This window comes from Ornithodoros turicata, chromosome 2, assembly GCF_037126465.1.
Source record: "Ornithodoros turicata isolate Travis chromosome 2, ASM3712646v1, whole genome shotgun sequence".
NCBI classification, from domain to species: domain Eukaryota; kingdom Metazoa; phylum Arthropoda; class Arachnida; order Ixodida; family Argasidae; genus Ornithodoros; species Ornithodoros turicata.
In genome coordinates this window covers 5,410,550-5,433,784 of record NC_088202.1, presented here as the reverse complement: position 1 = coordinate 5,433,784, position 23,235 = coordinate 5,410,550, and the positions used below count along the sequence as shown (strand labels likewise).

Sequence of the window (23,235 nt, the reverse complement as noted above, 5' to 3'; positions counted from 1 at the left end):
ACACGTTGCCGAAGTCTCTCCATGTCGCGTTTTTGAAAGGTTTACCTTTGCTTGTCATCGTGAGTGCTTCCATGACAGCATGGAGGCATCCGAAATTATACCAACGTATGCTTCCTGCGGTCTTTACGCATCCTTCGAAACGTGCGGATTTTGCGGATCGGATGCGGACGGTGCGTTTTGCTCAGCGGATTGGATGCGGATGTAAACTGTTGTGTATGCTGCGGATGCGGATCGGACGCGGATAACGATTGCGCGGATGCGGGTCTGATGCGGATGCCAAAAATCTCATCCGCGCAGGGCTCTAGTCGGTACCGATCCACTCCACCTAACCCTTTCTCCTCGACCTTTCAATAGGGCCCCATATTTTCTCCAGCGAGCAATTTGGTGCATTTTCAGAGCGCTTACAATTTTCGAGACTTTTTCGTTCCAACTGGGTTTCTTGATGAGCGCGCTACGACGTGCTAATTAGCTCACGAGAGCCACAATGTTTGAGTGGTTGATTCGCTTCCTTCTATATACTAGCACATTATCCGCCTGCCAGGTGAAAACTTTCTTCAATTCTTTTCGCACAGATTTTACGCGTGCTTTATCAACGCCAGAGAGTAGAAGATTAAAATAGAATTGATTGGGTTCCGGTTTTGGTTTGGGTGCCGAATGGACGGGTTCCAGAGGAGGAGGAGGAGGATGATAGTGAGCGCGCTTGAGCAAGTAATACAGAACTTCCAGTATTTTTTGCCCACCTCTACGTCGTCCGAATCGTTGGATTTCAGAACTTCACCTATTTATATTCTATGAGCCATGACCGATGGCTTTAGATATCGCTCTCCCGGCGACTCCCAGCGAAGAGACCCCCGCCGACTTGAGAGTCCTGGGAGGAGCAGTGGAAGTATGGGGATGAGACCATCTCTTTATCTTTATTTTCATCCATAGCTCCTAGCGCGATTGATGATCATCTCCAGGACTCTTATTTCTTCCTGACATAGTTCCTGAAGCTCGCGTAGTGATTGCTCCCTGTAAGCCGAGAGGTACTCATCCAAAATTTTGCGTATGATGTCCCGCAGCTTGTTTGCGGTGAAACCGGAGCGCGATATGTGGCAACACATCTCGGCGAAGTTCTCTCGCTCGTGTGGCGCCTCGAAGTGGAACCACGCGGAGTTCATGCACCTGAGTCGCGCCATCTGGTGGCGCTCTAGTTTGGACATCTGAAATAGAGCCGCAGCAAGGCCACTGCCGAGCGCGCCATCTTGCGGGCGCTAGTGAAGGCTATGTACGGTAGGCTTAGAATGGCCAATCAGGACTGCCAGCCAATCAGTGGGCTTAGAATGGGCCAGCGAGGACCAATCAGTAGGCTTAGATTGGACGGACAATCAAAGAGCTTAGAAAGTCTGGAAAATGTGGAGAGTGATCAGTAGGCTTAGAATGGGCCAATCGACGGAGCCAGTTAATTAGCATAAAGGAGCGGAGCTGTGCTCAGCAGTCAGCATGCACCAATCACCGTGAAGTGGGCGGTGCCAGGCAATTAGCATAAAGGGGTGGAGCTACGGTCAACTAATCAACGATCAGTAGGCTGAGCATGGGCCAATCAATGTGAACTGGGCGGAGCCAAGCCAACTCATTAGCATAAAGGAGCGGAGCTACGGCCAACCAATCAACGATCAGTAGGCTGAGCATGGGCCAATAAATGTGAAGTGGGCGAAGCCAAGCCAACTCATTAGCATAAAGAGACGGAGCTACGGTCAACCAATCAACGATCAGAAGGCTTAGCATGGGCCAATCAGCGAGAAGTGGGCGGCGCTAACGCATAGGTGGGGAAGTTACTTTTATTTTGTAGTGCACTACCGTTACTCACTACTTTTTCGAAAACTAACGCGTTACGTTATTCGTTACTGTTGCGGTAGTAGGTAACGCGTTACTAACGCCGTTACTTCTGATAAGTAATGCCGTTACTTTTGCATTACTTCACCAGTTGTCCTTATAATATGTACCATTTTTGGTTGAGTCACATAAGTGCATTCCGCAATTCAATACATGCAATGTTGGGCACAAACAAGGGTCACGCATGAACACAACTTACATGTACGATTTATTGCAACGCAGAAGTAGTTGATGTTCAAAATTTTCATCGGTGAGCTTCGCCCGTTGGGCTGAGAGGATGCCTAATGACCAGTGAGTGCTCCTTGTCAAGGTTGATAGAGACGGTGACCTTTTATCTCATACAGTACAAATCCAAACAGCCAATTACTTGGTACTTTGTTACTTGTTCAGAGGGTAGAGGCTATTTTTCTGCCGCTTTTGCCCCATTCGTCCGAAAAATACCAGAGGGAGTGAAAAACAGAGGTGGTGAACAAAGGTGACACCTCAACCAGGTAGGTCAACAACCCTTCTTATGCATTCTTCGTGGGTGTCGATGTGACCTTCTTGTCATTGTTGAAGATGAATAGAAAAAATCGGGGATTTTCCCGGATTCTGCAGGCACGGTCCTCGCTCAAGCTTTCAAGTTCCCGAACACGCAGTAACGCATAACGCCGTTACGCGTTAGTTGTTAAAAATGTAATGACGTTACGTTACTCATTACTTTTCTCGCAAATGTAATGCGTTACCATATTTCACTACTCGAATGTAACGCGTTACCGGTAACGCACTACTTTGTAACGCGTTACTCCCCACCTATGCGCTAACGGCGACCAATCCGATGGCTTAGAATTGGCTTGTGTTGGATTAGAACTGGATTGTGTTGGATTGGAACTGGATTTTGGCATAGGATAGGATTAGATTTGGATTAGAACAGGCTTCTCTTGGATTAGAGAAAACTCTTGATTGTTAGCCTCTATTCTATACTACTTGCGACTTCGCACACAGAGCGCTGACAACGTATTGGGTTGAAAAACGATGAGAGGACATTCGCCCAGAAGCTCGTGTTGACCCCAATGTACTTGCGGGGGGTCATGAACAGTGCAGTTCTCTTGAAGTTCTCAATCGTCCAACGACATATACTCTGCAGTTCATAGTAGGAGTCGTATGCCTGGCGGTAATCCCTCAGGTAAGAGGTCTGCATGATGGCGTTGTCAAAAGATCTGTCACCGTGAATTGTGGCATGTGGCACAGGCTAACTGACTGTGGAGATGTGGAGGTCCCAGTGGACGAATTACCATTCTGGGTGCAGGTTGCCGGGCTTGCAGTACTGTGGTGTGCGATGAATGGCATGAAATTGGAGGGTGGGGGATTGGCGTGTGCGTACTGGTGGCGTAGTCGCAATATTCTCTAGGGAGAAGTAGAGAAGGATGAGCTATATACGCTGCAGAATTTGAGATACCTGTTTCCACGCCAGTCCACAACCTCAGAAAAGCAAAGCGAAATGGGTCACCGAACCAAAAAAATTTACACTAAAGCCAATGAAATCTAGTTTATTGGCTACTGTTCTGTTATTTTTGTCTAGATGTGCATGTGATGATTTTGTGAAAGGACAACTGATGAACAAGGCATGGAACTCCTCCGGCATGGTTCGAACCCACAGCTTATTTGCAGCTGAGTAACGCAACCAATTACAATGCGCCCAGGAAATGCATGTGATCGTGTAAAACAAAAGTAACACCGATGTTGTTTGAGTATGGCAACACAACTGCTGCCTGTTAGACTCAAAGTTGACAACACAAATGCTAAGTAAATCTGGCATCTGAGGACTTGCCGCGTTTTCCTTGTCTGATCTCCGTTCCCCCATTCCGAAAGTACTGCCTCAGCATCGTTCCTCATGGGAGTCAGAGCAAAAAAATTAATCACGTGTACGTGTGCAGATGATCCGATAGTTAGAACTCTGTCAGGTTGAACAGGGTAAATACACCGTAGCGTTCTGAGTGACCTCTCTTTTTGTCTTTTTTCGCGCTGTATACCGCAACACAAATTCCGTGACTACGACTCGAAAGGCAAGGGTCTTGACGTCATGCATTCCTAAGGTTCTGGGCAGCGTTATCAGCTACAGCCGTATGCACTTATCCTCTTCTTAGGCTTCCACTGTTAGTGCCGCATCCCATCACAGATGCACAATACCAAATACTTGTCAAGCTGTGTTGGAATTTTCAGCCTCTATGAAATGTCCTGAAGAAAGTCAAGCCAGGTGCTGGTAAAATTAATTTATTTCCGAACTTCAGTGCTTCTTTTTCTTTTTCAATAATACTACGATGCGAGCAAATAGACAGCCAGCAATCCCTTGAGTATACAGATGACTATAGTGGCATGTGGCTAAAGTCAGCGGAATGTAAATCAAATCTGGTTTAGATCAGATCTAAATGGAAGCAAAGAGGTACTCGCTCCGCAACTAATACCCCTGTCAGACGACACGCTAAATGTCAGTTACGAAACTGGCATTTAGCTAAAGGAGCATTTGTGTTCATGCCAGACGACAGCTGAAATGAACCTTAGCGATAACTGGCATCTGAGGCTAAATGAGGTTGCTAGCGCCCTTTAGAACGTTAAAGGCTAAGTCTCGTCACCAGTGCGCTGGCATGTATACCCTTAAATGCAAGAGCCCATTGACTGTTGATGCTGGTCAGACGCCATATGTAATTGAACAGGGTGATTTAACGATCCTGCTTCTGCATATTTGCACCCATTGAAAGGCCGACTGCGTAATGTGTGTAAGTGCACGTTTTGTGGACTTTCATTTACGCGATGGTTGGCGCGCCACGGCACGACCGCGTAGGCTCGTGACCTCTGTTCTGTTTGTCATTCGACCAAGAATGTTGTAATACGTAGCAGCTCCAAAATAAACGTTCATTTTCTGTGCAAACTGGTCTCTGGTATTCGACGGAAAAAAGAAAGAAAAAATGTAATTACAGTGCGGGTATGATGTAGTCACACTGGTAGTTAAACTACAATTTGATGCAGTAGTTGGTAGTTATAGTTCTAGAAAGTAGTTACAGCGCATCTCTGAACTGCCGTCTTTCATGAATGATGATGATGGCGATATCCGCGAATGCTTGTGCGCGAAAGTTTAATAAGAACTTAAAAATTATCTCCTCTAGAAAGAAAAAGTATTTCGAAACGAGAACGGTCCTTCGTGACATCGAGTACGGAAACAACATCCTGGCGCCCAGACATTCAACATTAGAGACGCTCAAAATATAGTAGTCACCATGTTGGCTCAGGAGACAAGGCGGCTGAGTCTGAGGCCGGAACAGCCTTGTGCGTAACTTGCCTATCCAAACCTGACCTAACTAAAGTTACGTAATCCAACGTAATGTATACTAGATCACTGCATGGGCCTAATTTTCAGGCCCGTGCCCGGCCCAGGCCTGGCTGCTATGGCCCGCACCCGGCACGGGCAGCTGTCTTCTATAGATTTACAGCCCGGCCCGAGCCCGACTCCGCCAGCCCGATCCCAGCCCGCCTCTGCTCTCGAGGCCCGGAGGCGTATTCAGATTTACTAGAGAGCACAGTGCAGCGAGGAAAAGGAGGCAGCTAATTGATGGAGAGTGAGGAGGTACACTCGAACGGATCGGCTGTGTTTCTCTGCCGGCAAGCCGCTCTGTCCTTTGTGCTTGCTTGCTTGGGAAGGCAACGCGCAGCGGCGCGTGGCCGATATGTATGTACCTTGCGGTTCAAGAGAGACTCATCTCCGCTCTATTGCGCATGCACCGGTGTTAGTTCCCCTTTCTCGAACTCTCATGCGAACGAAAGATGTCAGAACACCTAACCTAACTGACCCTCGTGCAAGACTCTAGCGCGCCCGCCACACCAATCGTCCCCAAATGTGTGTGAGTGCACGTTTGAAATCCAGACCCATTACACGAAACAAGCATGATCACATATAAAAAAGTGATAGTTCTCAGGTGAAAATACCATGATATCCCATGCCCAATGGGGAAAAAAGTGACATGAAAATTCAGCTGTCCAGTCTTGTGAAATATGTTCGCGTACATGCCCGACCATGGCCGGCGTTGTCAAGCCCGTACCCGGCCCGGGCCCGCTGGCTGAAACCAGACACCGGCCCAGGCCCGCATAAACAACCCAAAGCCCGGCTTCAGGCTCGGGCTTTCGGGTAAGCCCGGGCCCGTGCATGCTCTAATGTATAGGTATGCACACTGTCGGCATGTGCGTCGTAACCCACATGCTGCACATCCGTATCCGTATGGAGTGCACAGTACACAGTTCCGGACTAGGTTTTCGTAGTCCAATATCCCTTCAGTGCAAGTGGCATGCTTTTTGGTTATGAGAGCTGTGCAATAAGCACTCGAAACGATTTTTTTTTCAATGTCGAGATTACCGCACATATTCCGGCAACAGAGTTAGCAGTCACTTTTGTGTAAAATTACGATTTTTTTACAGTGTGCCATTGTATACATTACGTTCGATTACACAACTTAAGTTAGGTCAGGTTTGGATAGGCAAGTTACGCACAAGGCTGTTCCGGCCTCTGACTCAGCCGCGTTCTCTCCTGAGCCAACATGGTGACTACGATATTTTGAGCGTGTCCAATGTTAAATGTGTGGGCGCCAGGATGTTGCTTCCGTATTCGATGGCACGAAGGACCGCCCTCGTTTCGAATTTTTTTTTTCTTTTTAGTGGAGCATTATTTTTATGTTATTATTAACTTGCACGCAGAAGCATTCGCGGAGATCGCCATCATCATCATCATTCATGAAAGACGACAGTTAACTGCAGAGATGTGCTGTAACTACTTTTTGGAAGTTTAACTATAACTACCAACTACTGCGTCAAATTGTAGTTTAACTACCAGTGTGACTACATCACACCCGTACTAGTTAAAACTACTTTGCAACTGTAGAGGAGATGGTGTTCCTCTACGTGAGTCCTGATCGGCGATGATGGGATGTCCCAGCGGGCAGGATGGTCGTGGCCTCCCGCTAGGACGGTGGCGGTAGTACTGTCTGGCAGGCGCAGTGGCGCGCGCCAGCAAAGGCACGTCTTCATCGTCGTCCACGGGCCACCACATTACTCCCCCCCTCAGACGCGGAGCGGTGTTGAGCTAGCGGTTGAGGTCCGCGTCGATACGCGAAGAGGAGAAAGAGCGGCGACACGTGGAATAGGGACGGCTGGGCTTGGAGTCTTGTTCAGAAAGCGCAGTAGCAGCAGAATGGTTGGTGCGGGCAGGCGCTGACCGGGCGGGTTCCAGGGGCGGTTTGAAGGCAGGTAGGCCGAAGTAATTCAGAGAGGGCGGCGACAGAACCGCGACCGATTCGTGAGCAGTGAGCTCATAATGTTGTCGCCAAGGAGAGTGCCGGGGAAGACCGTCGTGAAGCACGGGAAGACCGGGAGTATAACTCAGTGGCCTCCGTGCGGGTCCCCGGTGGAAGGTTGGCCCGGTGCCCCTTGATTGCAATTGGATGGGCTACCAGCATCGTGTATGGAAGCCTGGTGGGAAGGCGAGGCGCGCAGGGTTCTTAGACCCCTAGCGTAACGGATGCGGTGGTGCGGTCGACAGCGGCGTACCGCGACCGGTACAGGAGCGTGATGCTCGGGAGGGTGCCGCTGGTGGAAGCCTGAGAAGTGACATCACGAAGCATGTGGCGACGTGACGCAGAGTGCGAGACCATGGCGACATGAGCTGGGTAGGTGGGTGAGCTCGGTAGAACCATGGTGTTGAGCGGCCGGGCATTGCGATGGAGTACGTTGAGTGAGCCGCGGTGAATTAACGTCGTCGCCTAGCGGTTCCTCGTTAGAACGGTGCATCGGACCTTCAGAGATGGCTTCGAAGGTGGGCTTGCAGAAATTTGGGATGGTATTGGGCCGAATTTCGCCAAACATGGTGTTCTTTGTTCGGGTCACCAAATGTAGACGAGTACAAATGAGATGTACATGCGTCCTGACCGGTGATGATGGCATGTCCCAGCGGGCAGATGGTCGTGGCCTCACTCTCTGCCGGTGCCGGTAGAACTGGCTGGCAGGCGAAAGTGGCGCGCGCCAGCAGAGGCACGTATTCATCGTCATCCACGGGCCGCCACACAACTATACCATGATGTAGTTATTTAACTACATTTGTAATCACTCTATTTTGTGCGCGCCGTTACACAGGGTGTCCACGCTAAGTGTGAACAGATTTAAAAAAAAATATATATGTAACACTTTTTCCAAGATGAAATCAATTGCAATATAGCATATGCTAAAGGGCATTCCCTAGCAGGGCATTAGCAGAGTCCAAAGGCAATGTCTTAATTAACTTTCATTAATTAACTTTTTAATTATAAAAGCTACAAAGTTGTCCCAATGAGAACATCTGTTCCTTTCGGTCACCTGATATCGTAGCCGTTTTCAGAACGAAAATCCGTTCGATAGATCGCCCGCAAAAAATTCGTGAAGGAACGCCATTTTTTCTTTATTTTGTTCATTGCGCTTCTTAGGGCGTTTATGTTTAATCGCCCGGAGGCGCTCGGAGCGGATATGTCGTCACGGATCTGGCTCGAGAGCGTATGAGAATTGGCTCAGATCCGCCCGCTTTGTGTTTGGATATTCGCTCAGAGTAACCTCCGAGGCAGCTCGCTTCGCTCGGAGCTTGGAGGGCGAGCTCGCAGATCCTTCCCACATTTCCTGAGCTAGAAGATGGCGGCTATTTTGAAATTTTGAGATGGCTTTCATCCAGACAATCTAGACCGCCGTACCACACTAACCAGTTGTGGAATTAGTGCTTGAAAATGCAAAACTCTCTGACAGATGTCGATAAACTTTATGTAACACAGGCTTTGATGCAGAGTTTGCAGCCAGCGTCGTGATGGACGAACGCGCGAGTGGCCCCGCGTGAAAGGCAAGCAAATCGGTCGTCGTCGTCTTCCACACACTACGTGCAACATATGGAATGAAACATGAATGATGTACAAAAAGAAAAAAGAAGGAACACAAAATCAGAAAAACTGACAGAAGCGAAACCTTCAAGCCACTAAGGCATAAACGGTGCCCTACGACGAACCCCAACGGAAGCAGACGACACAGCAATAGATACTGCGCAAGCGCAAAGCCGTTGTCGCTCGGTCGCGTATGGAATTTAATTTTCTCCTCGCTTTACACCCGACCGATCGATTTCCGGTTCGGTGACGCACTTCCGCTCAGCTCGGGCTCTGCTCCGAGCGAATAAACATAAACGCCCTTAGAAGACGCGTCTTTCTTTCACCCCCAATGTGAGAGGGAGAAAGAGCACACTATCGTCTCTCGCGTCCTGGAAAAAGATTAAAAGGAAACAGAAAATGCAACCCAAGATAAGGCCGGTTCCGATAGAGTCACCCGATATATTTGTTTTTGTTTTGTTTCCGCAAGTTAAAGCTCATCTTCGACGCATGAGGCGGCACTGTGCTCCTTCCCCCTCTCCCGTTGGGGATGAAGGAAATACGCGTCTTCTAAGAAGCACAATGAACAAAATAAAGAAAAAAATGGCGTTCCTTCACGAATTTTTTGTGGGCGATCTATCGAACGGATTTTTGTTCTGAATACGGCTACAATATCAGGTGACAGAAAGGAACAGATGTTCTCATTGGGACAACTTTGTAGCTTTTATAATTAAAAAGTTAATTAATGAAAGTTAATTAAGACATTGCCTTTGGACTTTCCTAATGCCCTGCTAGCGAGTGCCTTTCAGCATATGCTATATTGGAATTGATTTTATCTTGGAAAAAGTGTTATATATATATTTTTAAAAAATCTGTTCACACTTAGCGTGGACACCCTGTATCTATGCTCGCTTAGGCGTAGAAATAGTTCGTGGGGAGCGAGATGTTAACTCCCACACTCGAAACAATCGTAGCCACAGCACGCGCCCCTCCATACAATACTGATATAGTGATAAGTCATGCAAGTTATGGCCTCCAATCTGACGACAGAGGGGGCTTAAGCTTCTTGAATGTGGTGTGTACCTGCGTTGAGCATTGCAGTGCGTTATGTAGTTCTCTCCCTGAATGATACCGCTGAGTGAGCTTTTGCTGCCTGCGTCAGATGCATAGTGCTGATGTTTTGTGCATGCGTGTGATGCGCAATATGAAAAAGAAAAAAAAAATCTCAGAGTTGTCGATAATAAGAAGACCGTGAAGCACACGGAAGGCTAAGTGAAAAAATGCAAAGTAGTTGTAGCCCACTGTAACCTAACTACTGTAGTTAAGATTCGAAGGCAGAAAAAATAGGCGATGTCAAGTTGCCGGTGGTGAGTAAATCAAAGAGTGATATTAAACGGTAAGAACAACTTATTTATTTACACATGGTAAACAAGACTTTCGTGTTAAATAAAAAATAAGATTAAGTTGTAGTTGTCAATACCATTTTTGCACGTATACTTTTTTAACTACCATGCAGTAGTTTAACTACAACAGTTAACTACTGCACATCCTGTGTTTAACTGCACGTCTGCCACCTGCACGTTCGAAATGGCAGTTAAAGAAATGTCATTTAGTTAACTCTGAGTTTAATAACAGACCTTTAGTGCGCCATCTGACAGGCGTATAAGCTTGAGCACGCCGAAGCTCAAGAGGTATCCGATGTTTGTCTCCGTTCTGCTACTTCCTTTACTGCATTTTGAATAGGTACATCTAGCGCTATGGGACATTTAGTTTACTCTGGTGGTGAGGCTGTTGTTAGAGGTGTAGGATAATACCGGAGTTTGAAATCACCCATCCGGACGTCTCTGCTCCGAACATATACCTGTGGGATAGAAATGGTGAATTTAGTAACGTTCTGGAGAGACACCAATTGTTTCATTAAACTTCAACGACAATATCGGTTCGTCCGATCAGTTTATCATGCCACAATTCGCTGTGATGCTTTGCTTGATCGAGTATAATTTAAAAGTTCGCTGCCATTAGAATGTCTAAATAGCTGTGGCAGACTGATTTCACGGTCGCACGCTACACTGTCATTACGCATGGAGCTGAGTGAGACTGACGAACGAACAGGACCTATGAACACACCTCTATTTTTTTAACTGTATAAAGAAACGCTTGACAAAAATTTATAGGAAATTACCAGATGATCGGTAGCTTTACTGCGCAGTTACCATGCCAGCTCTCTTCAGCCATGATTTTTCGTCCCTTGCATTAGAAATTACTGGGAGAAACAACAAGAAACTCAGGGAGAAACAACGGGAGAGCCGGTCACATGATCGGGCATTCAGGTGCTCAAGGCGTTACCCAACGTCTATTGTGTAAATATGCTTGTGCCATCAACACCCCTCAACATGAAACAGATCGGTGCCTAGAATTCGGGTCTTATGAAGCAGCAATGCCACTGGGATCAGCTACTAATGGACGAATTCACCTTCTTCATGTCACATAGGAGTACTTCGCACATACCACATGGTGCAACAACAAACCAGTTGTGGATTCTCGAAGGGTGAGGTGACCTCACATTCTAATCGCCAAGTGACTACGTACCACGTAGAGGATGTTTCCCGTTGTTGCGAATGGTGGAGGAGGTTGAACGCCGCAGGCAGTAGTTATTATTGGAGCACCTGAGCCGCCACCGTCGTAGAACCGCACGTATTCTGAGACACAGGGCTGTTCCTCTCTTAGGTTCAGGTTCACAAAGTACTGCGTAGATAATTGCAAATAACCGCATTATACTCCAATTGATGTGATGCACTGTGTGTTGCATACTGTTAAAGATTGGACCCTCCTAGCAAAACACTCGACCCGCACTCGACGCAATCAATCGAGATGTTCTGGAGCAAGACTTGAGTGTGCATTAGAATGGATGAGTTGGCCTGTTGGTACATAGTTATACGAAGAAATTGGAACTGTAAGGACAAGGGACATAAAGAACATAAAGAACACACGTTCACGAGGCCGAATGTTCCTACCTGATTATGCACTTGCGTTTGCGCGCTGCACATGGTATATGAAAAGCAATAGCGGATGTAGAAGCATTTTGATGCTCTAGTGGGTATAGCCACCACATCTCAAGCACGACAAGCACATTATCCGCCGGGCAGCAGAAATATTGGAAAGAACAATATCAGGGAAGAACTTCAGATAGAAAACTAGCAAGTAGCGCCGTTCCTCCCTTACACAAGTGCTACGCCAAGCATGAAACTTGCGTTGCTTTCGCTTTCCATGTGTCCGCTGCTGATAATTATTTGCTTCACATCGAGATACTGTTACGATAAGAAACAACGCCATAACCTTAACGCCATAATTAACAGCTATGTCTACGAAACTTACCACCCAGACGAAGGGGGACAGAATTCCCGCTCTTATGTATGATGCCGCAATAAAGCCAGGTATAAGAAGAACACTTTACTTGCTTGTAACTGTTCGTTTTGTTTCCTTTATGAGATCCTGTGAGCGTTCACTCAGCATAGTTCGGGTACTACACGCAGCACCGTTGTCCTCTTGCAAACAAGGTGACTGCTTGTACCTTCATCATGCGTCTTCGCGGGAAGGTACAACGCAATGCGAATCCTGGCATGAAGTACAGAGAAAACAGGAGCTACATCTATCCACCGCCTTGTCCCTGTGGCGTCGTTTGCGATATACACTTTGACTTCCATGCTGCGCACTACGAAGCTATTCGTGGAGGATCGTTGATGTCTAAAAGATAGTTCCCACTGCAAGCAAGACTTTTGGACGCGAAACGTCTGTAGCTTCGATTTGATAGCCATGGGGAAATTTACAATACAACGAAATTATGCCGAATTTCACGACGCGATAACGCGACTACTAAACCGATAGTAACCAACTGGCTAAATCCAGACAGCATACACATGTAAGATTCTAGCTAACAAGGTCATTGCGGCGGCTGACGGAGTCCTTAGTTGTCGGGTGCGCGTGCGGGAGATACGGAAATATAGGGGTACGCGTACCTTCCGGACAGTCTCTATCGCGAACGAATGAAGCTAGGACGTCGATCGAGGTGTCGCTGGAGAGCGCTTGAGAGGTTCTACCTGCTCCCTAAAGGCAGTGTCCGCACAAACAATACAGTTGAATAGAATGTGCTATCGGTATTGTGGGTGCCTGAAATACGTGTAAGCGGAATATTTCGTATTGAAACAGTCGGGCACATCAGAAAATGAACTTAATAGGATTTTGCAGCCCGCTGCGCGCTTCCGACTGAAATCATGCAACATTGTGCGGACCGGACTGGAGTCGGTTGCGAGATCGGGCTCTCCGTCACAAAGTGCGGTCTTCCGACTCTTAATCTGCTACCGAACAGTCGATAGAAACATATCCGTTCATGCTTTCCTTGGTATCGGATCGGAAACAGCAGGGCGACTCCGTCAGCTAAGCGATTAGGAATCTCGCCGGCAATACCAATTATGTCACCGGAAGAGGCGAAGCAGGTTAGGGCCGTTTCAACCGGAAGCTGGCAGATGGTTTCAAATTCGATTTGAATCAAATGTTTTTGATGATAATGTTTTATGAACAAACGCGAAATAATTTTCCGAAACTTTTTTGGAGTTCTTTTTGGAAGCATCTCCAAGTGGATATCACATCTACTTTAGAATACTGGACACGGCGCACAAGTGGGTCATCGTTGCTTGTGAGCGTCACGCGTTCTTTTTGGCGAATTACGTGAATGGTGACTCACGTCACCACATGCTCAACTCTGTCTTGCCGTCTAGGAGTCGTCCGGCACTCTAAGACCTTATACCCTGCACTACCACACAAGACATAAACGGGGGAGTTCCCTTAATATCTTTCAGTGTACTACTCATTCCTTCGCTATGGCAGCCCGAGGCTGTGCTGCCCATGCATCGTAATCTCTGTGCCCCCTGGTGCCTGTCGACACGTTGAAACAGTTGACATCCTTCAAACGTATGGCACTCCCCTAAGTGTGAGGTGAATCATCGTATTTCACCACGTTACCAATGGGGTAACTCCTCAATAAGCATAATGCTAGTTAAAATGAAGAGCAGATGAAAAGCCGACTAGCTGATTGAACATGATGGAAGGGAACCCCGACAGAATGCAGTTGTTGGTCGATGAGAATGTATGTTTTCGCTAAAGTGACTGTGCCGCAAAGCCGCAGCATTGCGCCTTAAAGAAAGCGGTGAAAGATATGGAAGGCTGGAAAGCCTATGTACCCTAACGTGAGGAAAGCACTCAAAACGTTCAGAGAGACACAATGAAGTCGAGATATACGTACCGCGCTTATTACCGTTCCGGGCCTACTTGCTACGCACCAAGTCACCCTGGTCATGTTTCTGAACGAGTTAATTGTTCCGATGTATCCAGATGAGTTGGTATTGATGCTGTCACAGGGCTCAGTGAACTCTGGAAAAATATTTCGTTTCACTTTTCTTTTTTATCTTTTTTTTTTCTTTTTTTGCACCAGTGAGTGCCACTGGAGCAAAAGCTTAGCTTGACCAAAGAAATCCTGGTGAGTCAATCGACCAATGAGGAGCAAACACTCGCAAGAGGGAAGCACGCAAAACATTGAATGACACCACAAAGTCTGCTAAATAGAGCTCGCACTCTTCTTGTCAAGGAACGCGACAATGGCCTCGGATTGGTCTCCTGAAACCGTTACCCGCGATGATTGGACAAATCGTTTCATTGTCGGCCTTCTCGAGTAGTAGGAGGAGAATGAAAGCAAATCTTAAATTGCGGCTTCTTTTCCTTATCGATCATAAATAACGCAACGGATAAATCACACAAAGCTGGCGTCTAGGGGTTGGGGGACAGAGGGTAACTGCCCCTCCCGCCTGATCCCGCCTAAAGAGACGCAAAAAAAGACAACTTTCGGTGAGCAAGAATACGGGAGGGGGTGCATATTCCCCAGTTGTCCTGCTGGAGGCGAAAAGTAGACGCCGAGGCATAGTTTCAACAAGGATAATCACAATGTACGCACTATGTAGATGAGTAGGGATGGTAGCACGTCCCGCTTTGTCCTGGGTTGATGTCTCCTCAACTGGAAATAAATAATAAGTCCATAGGTAACCATAGAGCATTTGACACACATGAGGAGATTGCTCACTTGGTTTTGCAATCTTATGGTTTCAGCTGAAAAACTAAATGACTAGCGATCAGGAAAAATCAGGTTATTCATCTTTTGAGTCAACCAAGCACTAGCAAAGAGGAGGACACGGTGAGGAGACAGCGAGCACTCGCTTGCAACTGACAGTTTTTTATGAGATGACGGTAGCTTTATAACCGCTTGCACACTCTTGCACACCCCGTATGGTACCTACAGGATGTTACCGTAGGTGACTGACGACTGAATGACTAGATGATTAATGACTGCCAGTATTCCAGCTCCCATTCCCAGATTGAAAAAAAAAAGCTGTTGTGTTTTCGTTGCTGAGAGGTGCTACCAGAATAACCTCTATCCATTGTATAACTTCTGGCTTACTGGCTTATTTCCTTTTTCTTTCTTTCTAGCTTGGAAAACCAGTGTAGTACATTGCTCCATATCGGTTATGATTTCCATATTATATTTCCATATATATGATGCTCCATATTGGTTATGATCAGGCTCTCTTAGAAATACGGCGAATTTCCCCAGGTTCCTCCAAACGGCATGGTAAGATTGACAAACAGACGACAACGGTAGTCATTCCACATCATGATTCCATCTCACATAATATCGTGGCTGTCGCGAGACACTCTGGAATTATAACTGTATGTTCCACCGCTTATGAGCTGATCAGATTGTCAACTTTTAGTTCTGTGAAGACTGATTGTCCGGTCACCCACAAAAACTCCTTTTGTGTACTGTAAGGAGAACGTCGAATACTTTATTCCTTTGAAATATGATTTTTGTTACGTTGGTGAGACGGGTCGCTGTGTCAATGAGCGTCTTAGAGAACACATGCTTAGCACCGAGATGAGTCACGTTTCCAGCGAACTCGTGGGCCACCTTCGGGAGTGTAATGACAGTCAGCATATTTTCAGTGATACTTCTGTTTTGCGTATAAAAATGAACAAATGGAAACAGTTGTTGGAACCTTGATGAGATTGCCACAAGGGTTAACTGCGTGAGTAAACCCTCGATCATACCCCTTTCCCCCCTACGGAGGTTTTTGGGAATAGAAGCGTTTGGTTAATAAACGGTTGTTGTACGAAATAATTTTTTTTCTTCCATGTCTCCGGCTCAAACCCTCAGGGTGCACTAGCTTGTCTGAGCTCTTTCACTTCTGTCGAAGTTAACGCTCTTCTGGATTTTTTTTTTTTTTTGATGCATTACATTTATATATTTCGGGGCTTTACTTCGCGAGACAACTACCATCATGAGCGACGCCACAGTAGTCGGGTCTGTGGTTTGAGTTGAGTTGAGAAGAAAAAAAAATTAGAAATAGGCACTCGAGTCTGTGGATTAATTTTTGCCCACCTGAGGGTTCTTTAAAGGGCACTGATATCTCAACACACGGTACACCACATTTAACGTCCCTCGCGGAAGACGGCCTGAGCGACTTGTACCCTTTTACCCAGTTGCCAGTGTCCGCGGCCGTGTTTGAGCCCGCGATCTTGGGATTAGCTGGCTGACACACTACCGACTGTTGCCATCCTCGCCAGCTGATGTCCGACAACACAGGACCTCGACTGACTTCCACTTCTTCTCCAGTGTATAATAAAAAATAGCTGATTGTCACGGGGCACGCGATGACACACAGTCATTCTGCCCGCAGCCTCAAAACGGTAACGATGCCTTTTGTCTGACTCTAGTCCTGTCTCATCACCGACTGAGCCATGCAGGGCGGTCTTTATCGATTACATATTTTTAATACAAATACTACGAGAGCACATAGATGCCGCTTTCGCAGGCCCATTATCCGACCAGGCCGACATTGTGTCGACGGGACTGAGTGAATACGAGATAACTAATTGTTTATAATTCGTTAGCTTCTTAATTATATGTTGTCAGGAAAGCCGCAATATTGCAAAATTAGAGCTAGTCGTTCTTCATAGCCGTCACGTTGTTGTGAAACTCCTGAAACAAGCGAATACGTGGAAATACCAATTGCCACATGGTGCTATGCAAATAAGCCGATCCAGAAACCAAAAGAAATATGTTTTCAGCGATGGGAGAAAAACGGGCGTTGCTGCTCCACGCGCAATGTTGCTCCATTACATGGAGGAAGAGGTGCACGACATGCAGCGAACTCTCGATTTAATAACGTCGGGGGACAACGTGCTATGGAGCAAATGGTACAAGCGGTTGGTATAGACGCTAATCTGCTGGCCAGATAAACCGCCTTACAGCCCAGTGAATCTCACAAAGGCGAAGGTTTAGTCTTTCTTCCTCTCCACTTGTGCTTGGTTTCGGTTTCAGCTCACTAGAACAGCAAAATTTGGCGATGGATACAGTGCGTGACCGTTTCCAGATTAAAAATAGTTGGCTTCAAGTAAGGACGAGGTCCAATTCTGTAGTCTCACATTTCACCGAAAACATTTAGTGAAAGTTAAATTATTGCTTTTAGGTATTTAGTCATCTAGTAGTTGCATGCCGTCTAATTGGTCTGCCCCGCACAGCGCTGGATGAAGTGGCACACCGACCTCGAAAATCGAGAACCCCCCCCCCCCACACACACACAAAAAAAAAAAAATATAAGAAAAAGAAAAACAAAACAACACCAACCTCGAAAACTTTCTCTAGGACCAAAAATTTTTAGACGCCGCTCGCAAACGCGCCACCTTGCTCCATTACACCGAGGAAGAGCACGATATACCGGAGTCACCCCTCGATTTAAGGAGGGTTAACGTTCCTGAGAAACTCGTACATAAACCACGGAATTCATAAGTCCAGGTCTGAAATGAAAGCGATGTGTCTCATTCCAGAGGGGTGACCTCTGGGACACAGCACAACACACATAATCAGCGAAGGAATACCTAACTTGAGAATTGAGTGTATATCAAAAAGCTACACCTGAATGAGACTACGACCCACCTGTCGTACGTCTGAAAGAACATTTGGCACAAAGGAAGAACGCAGTATACGAACGCCACGTATTCCGCCAATCAAGACAAGAAGCGGAAGCACAATCGACGCCGGACAGGTTCCAGATCCGACGGAGAAGACTTAGCACGGCTTGCGAGTTTGCGGATATCGATAGGCAGCTGGTCTCGTAAATTCGAATTTAAAGATATTTGCCAAGACCACTCCGGCACATTTTCGGAAAATTGCATACTTCTGCTTTCGGCTCATATGTATAGCAAAACTTGACAGCTTATATCTCAAAGTACGCGTACGTTCGCTTCTCAGTGTGTTTAAGAATGACGAGGGCTTTCAATAATGACTGGCTCCAATTCTGGTACCTCGCATTTCCCAGAAAAGAAATAATTAATAAGTTAATTAAATAATTTTAGCTAATTAGTCGTGCACTAGTTACACGCTCATTCCCGTAGAACGCCTGCCTGGCCGCGTAATCCGCCCGCAAAAATGATATTTGCTGCTCTCACAATCTTTTCTTTTTCTTCTTTAATATGTCGGAGTTAAAAGGAAAAAGAAATCCCCCTCTATGCCCACGGCGGAGGACAACACCAGCATTTTGCGTCGCGTGCACTCTTAAAAATGAACTTCCCCGCATAGCACGCTCCTAGCCAACCATCATCTCGAATGATATCGTTCTCTGCCCTGATTTGTTGAAAACGGGAGGCGTACGCCTTTTTTGTGACAATTATGAACAGCATCAGTGTCACAAAAAAGGCGTACGCCTCCCGTTTTCAACAAATCAGGGCAGAGAACGATATCATTCGAGATGATGGTTGGCTAGGAGCGTGCTATGCGGGGAAGTTCATTTTTAAGAGTGTAGGGCACCTATAAGAGATGCATTCTAAGTAGGTATAGCCGTAGCTATACAGTCTTAAAAATGAACCTCACCACATAGCACGCTCCTAGCCAACCATCATCCCGAATTACGACGTTCTCGCCCCCGATTTTTTGAAAACGAGAGGCGGAGCCTATTTTGTGCCCATTATGTACGACACAAAATAGACTCCGCCTCTCGTTCTCAACAAATCGGGGGCGAGAATGTTGTCATTCGGGATGATGGTTGGCTAGGAGCGTGCTATGTGGTGAAGTTCATTTTTAAGAGTGTAGAGCTAGATGAGGAGGGGTTACGAGCCAGAACGACTTTCTCCACGCACGTTGGCTAGGGAAGGTATATAGGATCGCTATTCGGAGTCAACGCACCAGCTGAAAATTTCCTAGAGTGCATACGACATGTTCTGCCAGTTCAGAAAGGCGTAATCAACGTCATCGATCACATTCCTGTCTCACAACGGACGATCGGAGAACATGACCAGAGGGACATTTCATATGCCGCTTGAGAAGCGACGGAAAATTTCGAAATTAAAGTTTCTCTTCCTCATTAATCATGGGCAACTGAACACTGATGCTGCAAAATTTGTCACACAACGAGTTTTTTTTTTTTTTTAGTCATCGGACTAACCACAATAAGCACATTACACCTTATGCTGCGCACTTGGATGTGTTTAAATACTCTTTTTTCCCAGATACCATTGATCTATGGGACGCCCTACCCCAGTCTATAATCATGACAGAGGATGTAAATGTTTTCATTAATGCACTAGTTGACATATCTAAGTAGTGTTGTTATTGTGACTTGTATGTTCAATCTAATTCGACGCGTTGAAGCGTTGTTATCATTACTTGTATATCGCCTTCTTTCCCCCTTGTAACGGTCCGTTAGGACTAACAGTATAATTAAATAAATAAATAAATAAAATATGCTCGAGCATCTTGAAGAAGCGGGCCTCGACCTGGCAGGCCACATCTCTGGAAAGAAAATGCATTGTAGGCCCCCAGAGCTTAAAGCACTTTGCAGCCATTGGGGCCACTTTGGACAGAGAAAAGTGGAAGTGGTAGCGAAATGATACCGCTCTGGTATGTAACTGTGAGTATTGTGAATTACTGTAATCGGCTGGTTCCTTGCCTGGCCGGAATGGTTAAGCCATTAAGGTGCCTGATACACAGTTGAACTGAATCTTCTACTAAAGCAACACCAGATACAGTAAAGAAAGGGAAGTGCGGCGCGCAAGGATAACGAAAGCCTCGGTCGTAGTCCGCGGAAAAATACGAGAAGGTCATATCCTTCAATTCTTAATCCGGAGAGGAGGTAACCATTTTTCCGTCCTTTCCACATTGGTGACCCGAACGTGATAGTCCTACTTCGAATGGAACTCCAAGTACACCAGCTGAGCCCTCGGTTTCCCACTTGGTCATTCGACTACCACCCTTCACGAGATCGCGGCCCGAAATATGTTTTGGTCCAGCCGAATGCCAGTTTAGCTTGGGCCACGACACATAACAGACCACAAGATTGTCCGTTCTTTCAAGTGGTCGTCATGGAGGTAGCGGACATTCTTAGTTCCCTGTCCCTCTAGCAGTCCTCATGAAACACTAAAAACCGCACTCGTCGAAATAATTGATTTCATTTTATTTTAAGGAAAAATAAAATCGACAGTTTGGCTTCACTGTGAGGCCCGCAACTCCACATCGCTTGCACCAGTTACTTTGGTGGAAAACTCCTGCAATGATGATACCAATGAAGAGGAGGATGGTGATGACGTTAATGATGATGATGATTAATGGTGGTGGCGATTCCGATGAAAAACAATTGCACACACAATGACATGTCACAGAACGCGAAACATTCAACACGCAAATAGTCGAGCCGTCAGCAGTTGCAGGAACTAATTTCGAATAATCGCCTCAGAGAACTTAAAGCTCAGCTCCGCCGATTTTCGACTCGACAGAATGGAGCCATGCTTGGGCTGTGCGTTCGTTTCCGCACAGGGAGCATACATGTGAAAAATTTTCACCCATTTGTTTGTAGTTTTTAAGAAAACAATTTTTTAAATTTTCCTGGCACGGCGGTCCTGTGGTCGGCAAACCCTGACCAATCCCGGCTTCGTCCTGGCTTGGCCGCGCTCATGGCTTGGCTAACGCCAAATCGTCGATGCGATGGCGGAGATCTATGGGCGAAGGTGAATGTTTTGGGTGTGTTCCGTGATAATTGCTGTTGTTAATAGCCTCAAAGATAGTTTTGCCGGTCTTCTTGAACAAGCCTTACAGGATGGCCTCGTTGTGCAACGACGGCCGTCGTGAGCGGACATTCTGTGCCCGCACTGTGCTTCATGCTACCAACAAGACCTAACACCTAACGTGTGACGTACACTTAAGCATTCTCAATAGCTTTGGCACGTCTGACCACTTTGACGTTCTCTCGGAGCTGCTTCATTCAATCGAGCGTGTAATTTCAGCTTTTGAGGATACTGACCTCGAAACGTTGTCAGCGCGAGCTGACAGTGTGATGATATTGACAAAATATTTGAGGACTCTTTCTACTGTAATGACAACAGGGCTAATCCTAATCCTTTGTAAAAGCTCGCCTATTCTATAGGTCAAGAAGCTCGTGGCAAGCAACACTTTCTTGCGGATACAGGTGCGGGCTTTATTCAGGACAGATCTTCAAGTCGCTACCCAATTAAGTACATCGAGGCACTAAACGGATCACGAACTCTGTGTACTTCCGCCGCTTCTTGACACTTTACTTTCCATTAATGAGTGTGTTTCACTGGGTGTTTCTCGTAGCAGACACCACACACAGCATTTTAGGCAGTGATTTGTTGGTCCACAACAATGTATTAGTCGACGTATGAAAGCGAAGACTACTTGACCATCTCACCAACCTCACCGTGGACAGAGTATCGATCAGAGTGACTTCCGTGGGACTTAAGACCCTAGGCACGCGGTACTCTACCTGCGCATATCTCTTAGACGAGTTTCCATCCTTGACGGCTCTATGCGACCGGACGAAGCCCGTCCAGCATCCAGTGGTATGTCGTATACTCACTCATGGTCAGACAGCTGTTTGTCAATATCACGCCGTTGAATCCTGAAAACCTTGTCATGGCGCGTCAGGCATTTCAGCACATGCTCGCCGCATCTAGAGCAACTGGTCATGTTCCCAAACCTTTGCATATGTTCCCCAAACAAACTGGGGACGAGAGGCCTTGCCGGTGATTACCGTTTGCAAGTTGGCAACAATCCCCAATCGGTACCCACTATTCAATATATCCGCATGCATCAAACAGGGTTGTGGCCATCGTCCTACAGCAATATAGCCAAGCCGAATGGAACCTTGTAGCTTTCTTCTCGAGGAAGCTTTTACCACCGTACGAAAACTACAGCACATTCAGTCGTAATCTCCTCGCTGCTTTTACCGCCCTGACGCACTTCAGGTTCTTCCTTCAGGACAAACACCTCATCATTTTCACTGATCATAGCCCCCTCGTTCACGCCTACAAGCCTCCCTTAGGATGGCTAACCTTCTTCACCCCTTAATCAAACAAACAAACAGATCAGGAAGCTCCAGCTATTCGTCCCGAGAAATCCCGCGCCTCGGGTTCTTAGCAGAGTTGAATGCTGACTTTGAACATCTCAAGCGCACAGACAACATTTTTGCTGGCACTGTAAGCCGAGTCTTGGCAATTCGCAACACCCCTATTAATCTTGCGGAACCTGCGCAACACCGACCTCCCAGGTAACACATGGTGCGCTAGTATACGGGATAACTAAACTAAAAATGGGATAACTTGAGACTTTAGGGATACCGATAAATTTAGACGTGTAGAAGCTGTCCATAACGCTATCCATTATTTAGACGTCTAAAAGGGATGGTCTACGAGACATCACCGAGATATTTTGCTGTAGACGCCTACTCTTAGACGTCTAAAAGCATGTCATATGTGGGTCACATTTGGACTTGCATCACAAATTTATGCAACCATTTTCACAAGAGCTGTAACATGGCGTTGCCTTGTGCTCTCCGAAAAATTATCAAAGTAGTTGGTTTTTGCTGCTCTAACAACAGAGTGACTACAAACCGTGTGCCTTGCAACAATGAGGTTCAACGTGATTAAATTAAATTATTATTTGCACTGACCCCATGAACAATAGTCTGAATAAAGTTAAAGTTCGTTACAAGCAGACAAAAGAAAACACGACTGCGCGAGAGTGAGACGAAAATAGGTGCGAAGCCCTCGGCCCCTCGGTAGGCGCCCACAGCTCCCTATAGAGCCCATAGTTTGAGATAATTCAGGCAACACTGGACGTACGACCAATGAAAATGCGTCGTGATGCCTAGCAGCCAGCCAATCAGCAACTTCTCCGTTTGGCTCGCCTTTCGGCCGGCCCTGGCTACCATTGACTTCTACTGGTTTTCGTACCTGGCGCCAGTTATTCCAGAATAAGTAAGACATATTTGACAGGCCAAATACATATTTATTGATGCAACGTATAGACTCAAATGTTGGACTGATATATTCACCGTGCGTACAGCACGTT

The 23,235-nt window shown here is 46.5% G+C and overlaps 1 protein-coding gene across 2 annotated transcripts in view; it reads right to left on the bottom strand.

Annotated features, from left to right (window-relative positions):
• Positions 1-10,465: 10,465 nt before the first annotated feature.
• The window catches only part of LOC135383030 (integumentary mucin C.1-like), a 73,527-nt gene continuing 60,757 nt past the window's right edge, over positions 10,466-23,235 (bottom strand). For both annotated transcript variants that reach the window (XM_064612663.1, XM_064612662.1), the window contains 4 exons: positions 14,776-14,835; positions 14,071-14,198; positions 11,361-11,516; positions 10,466-10,632 (listed from right to left, as the gene is read on the bottom strand). In XM_064612663.1, the coding sequence (XP_064468733.1) occupies positions 10,543-10,632; positions 11,361-11,516; positions 14,071-14,198; positions 14,776-14,835 (434 nt within the window). In that variant the 3' untranslated portion in view covers positions 10,466-10,542. The remainder of the gene's footprint in view (positions 10,633-11,360; positions 11,517-14,070; positions 14,199-14,775; positions 14,836-23,235) is intronic.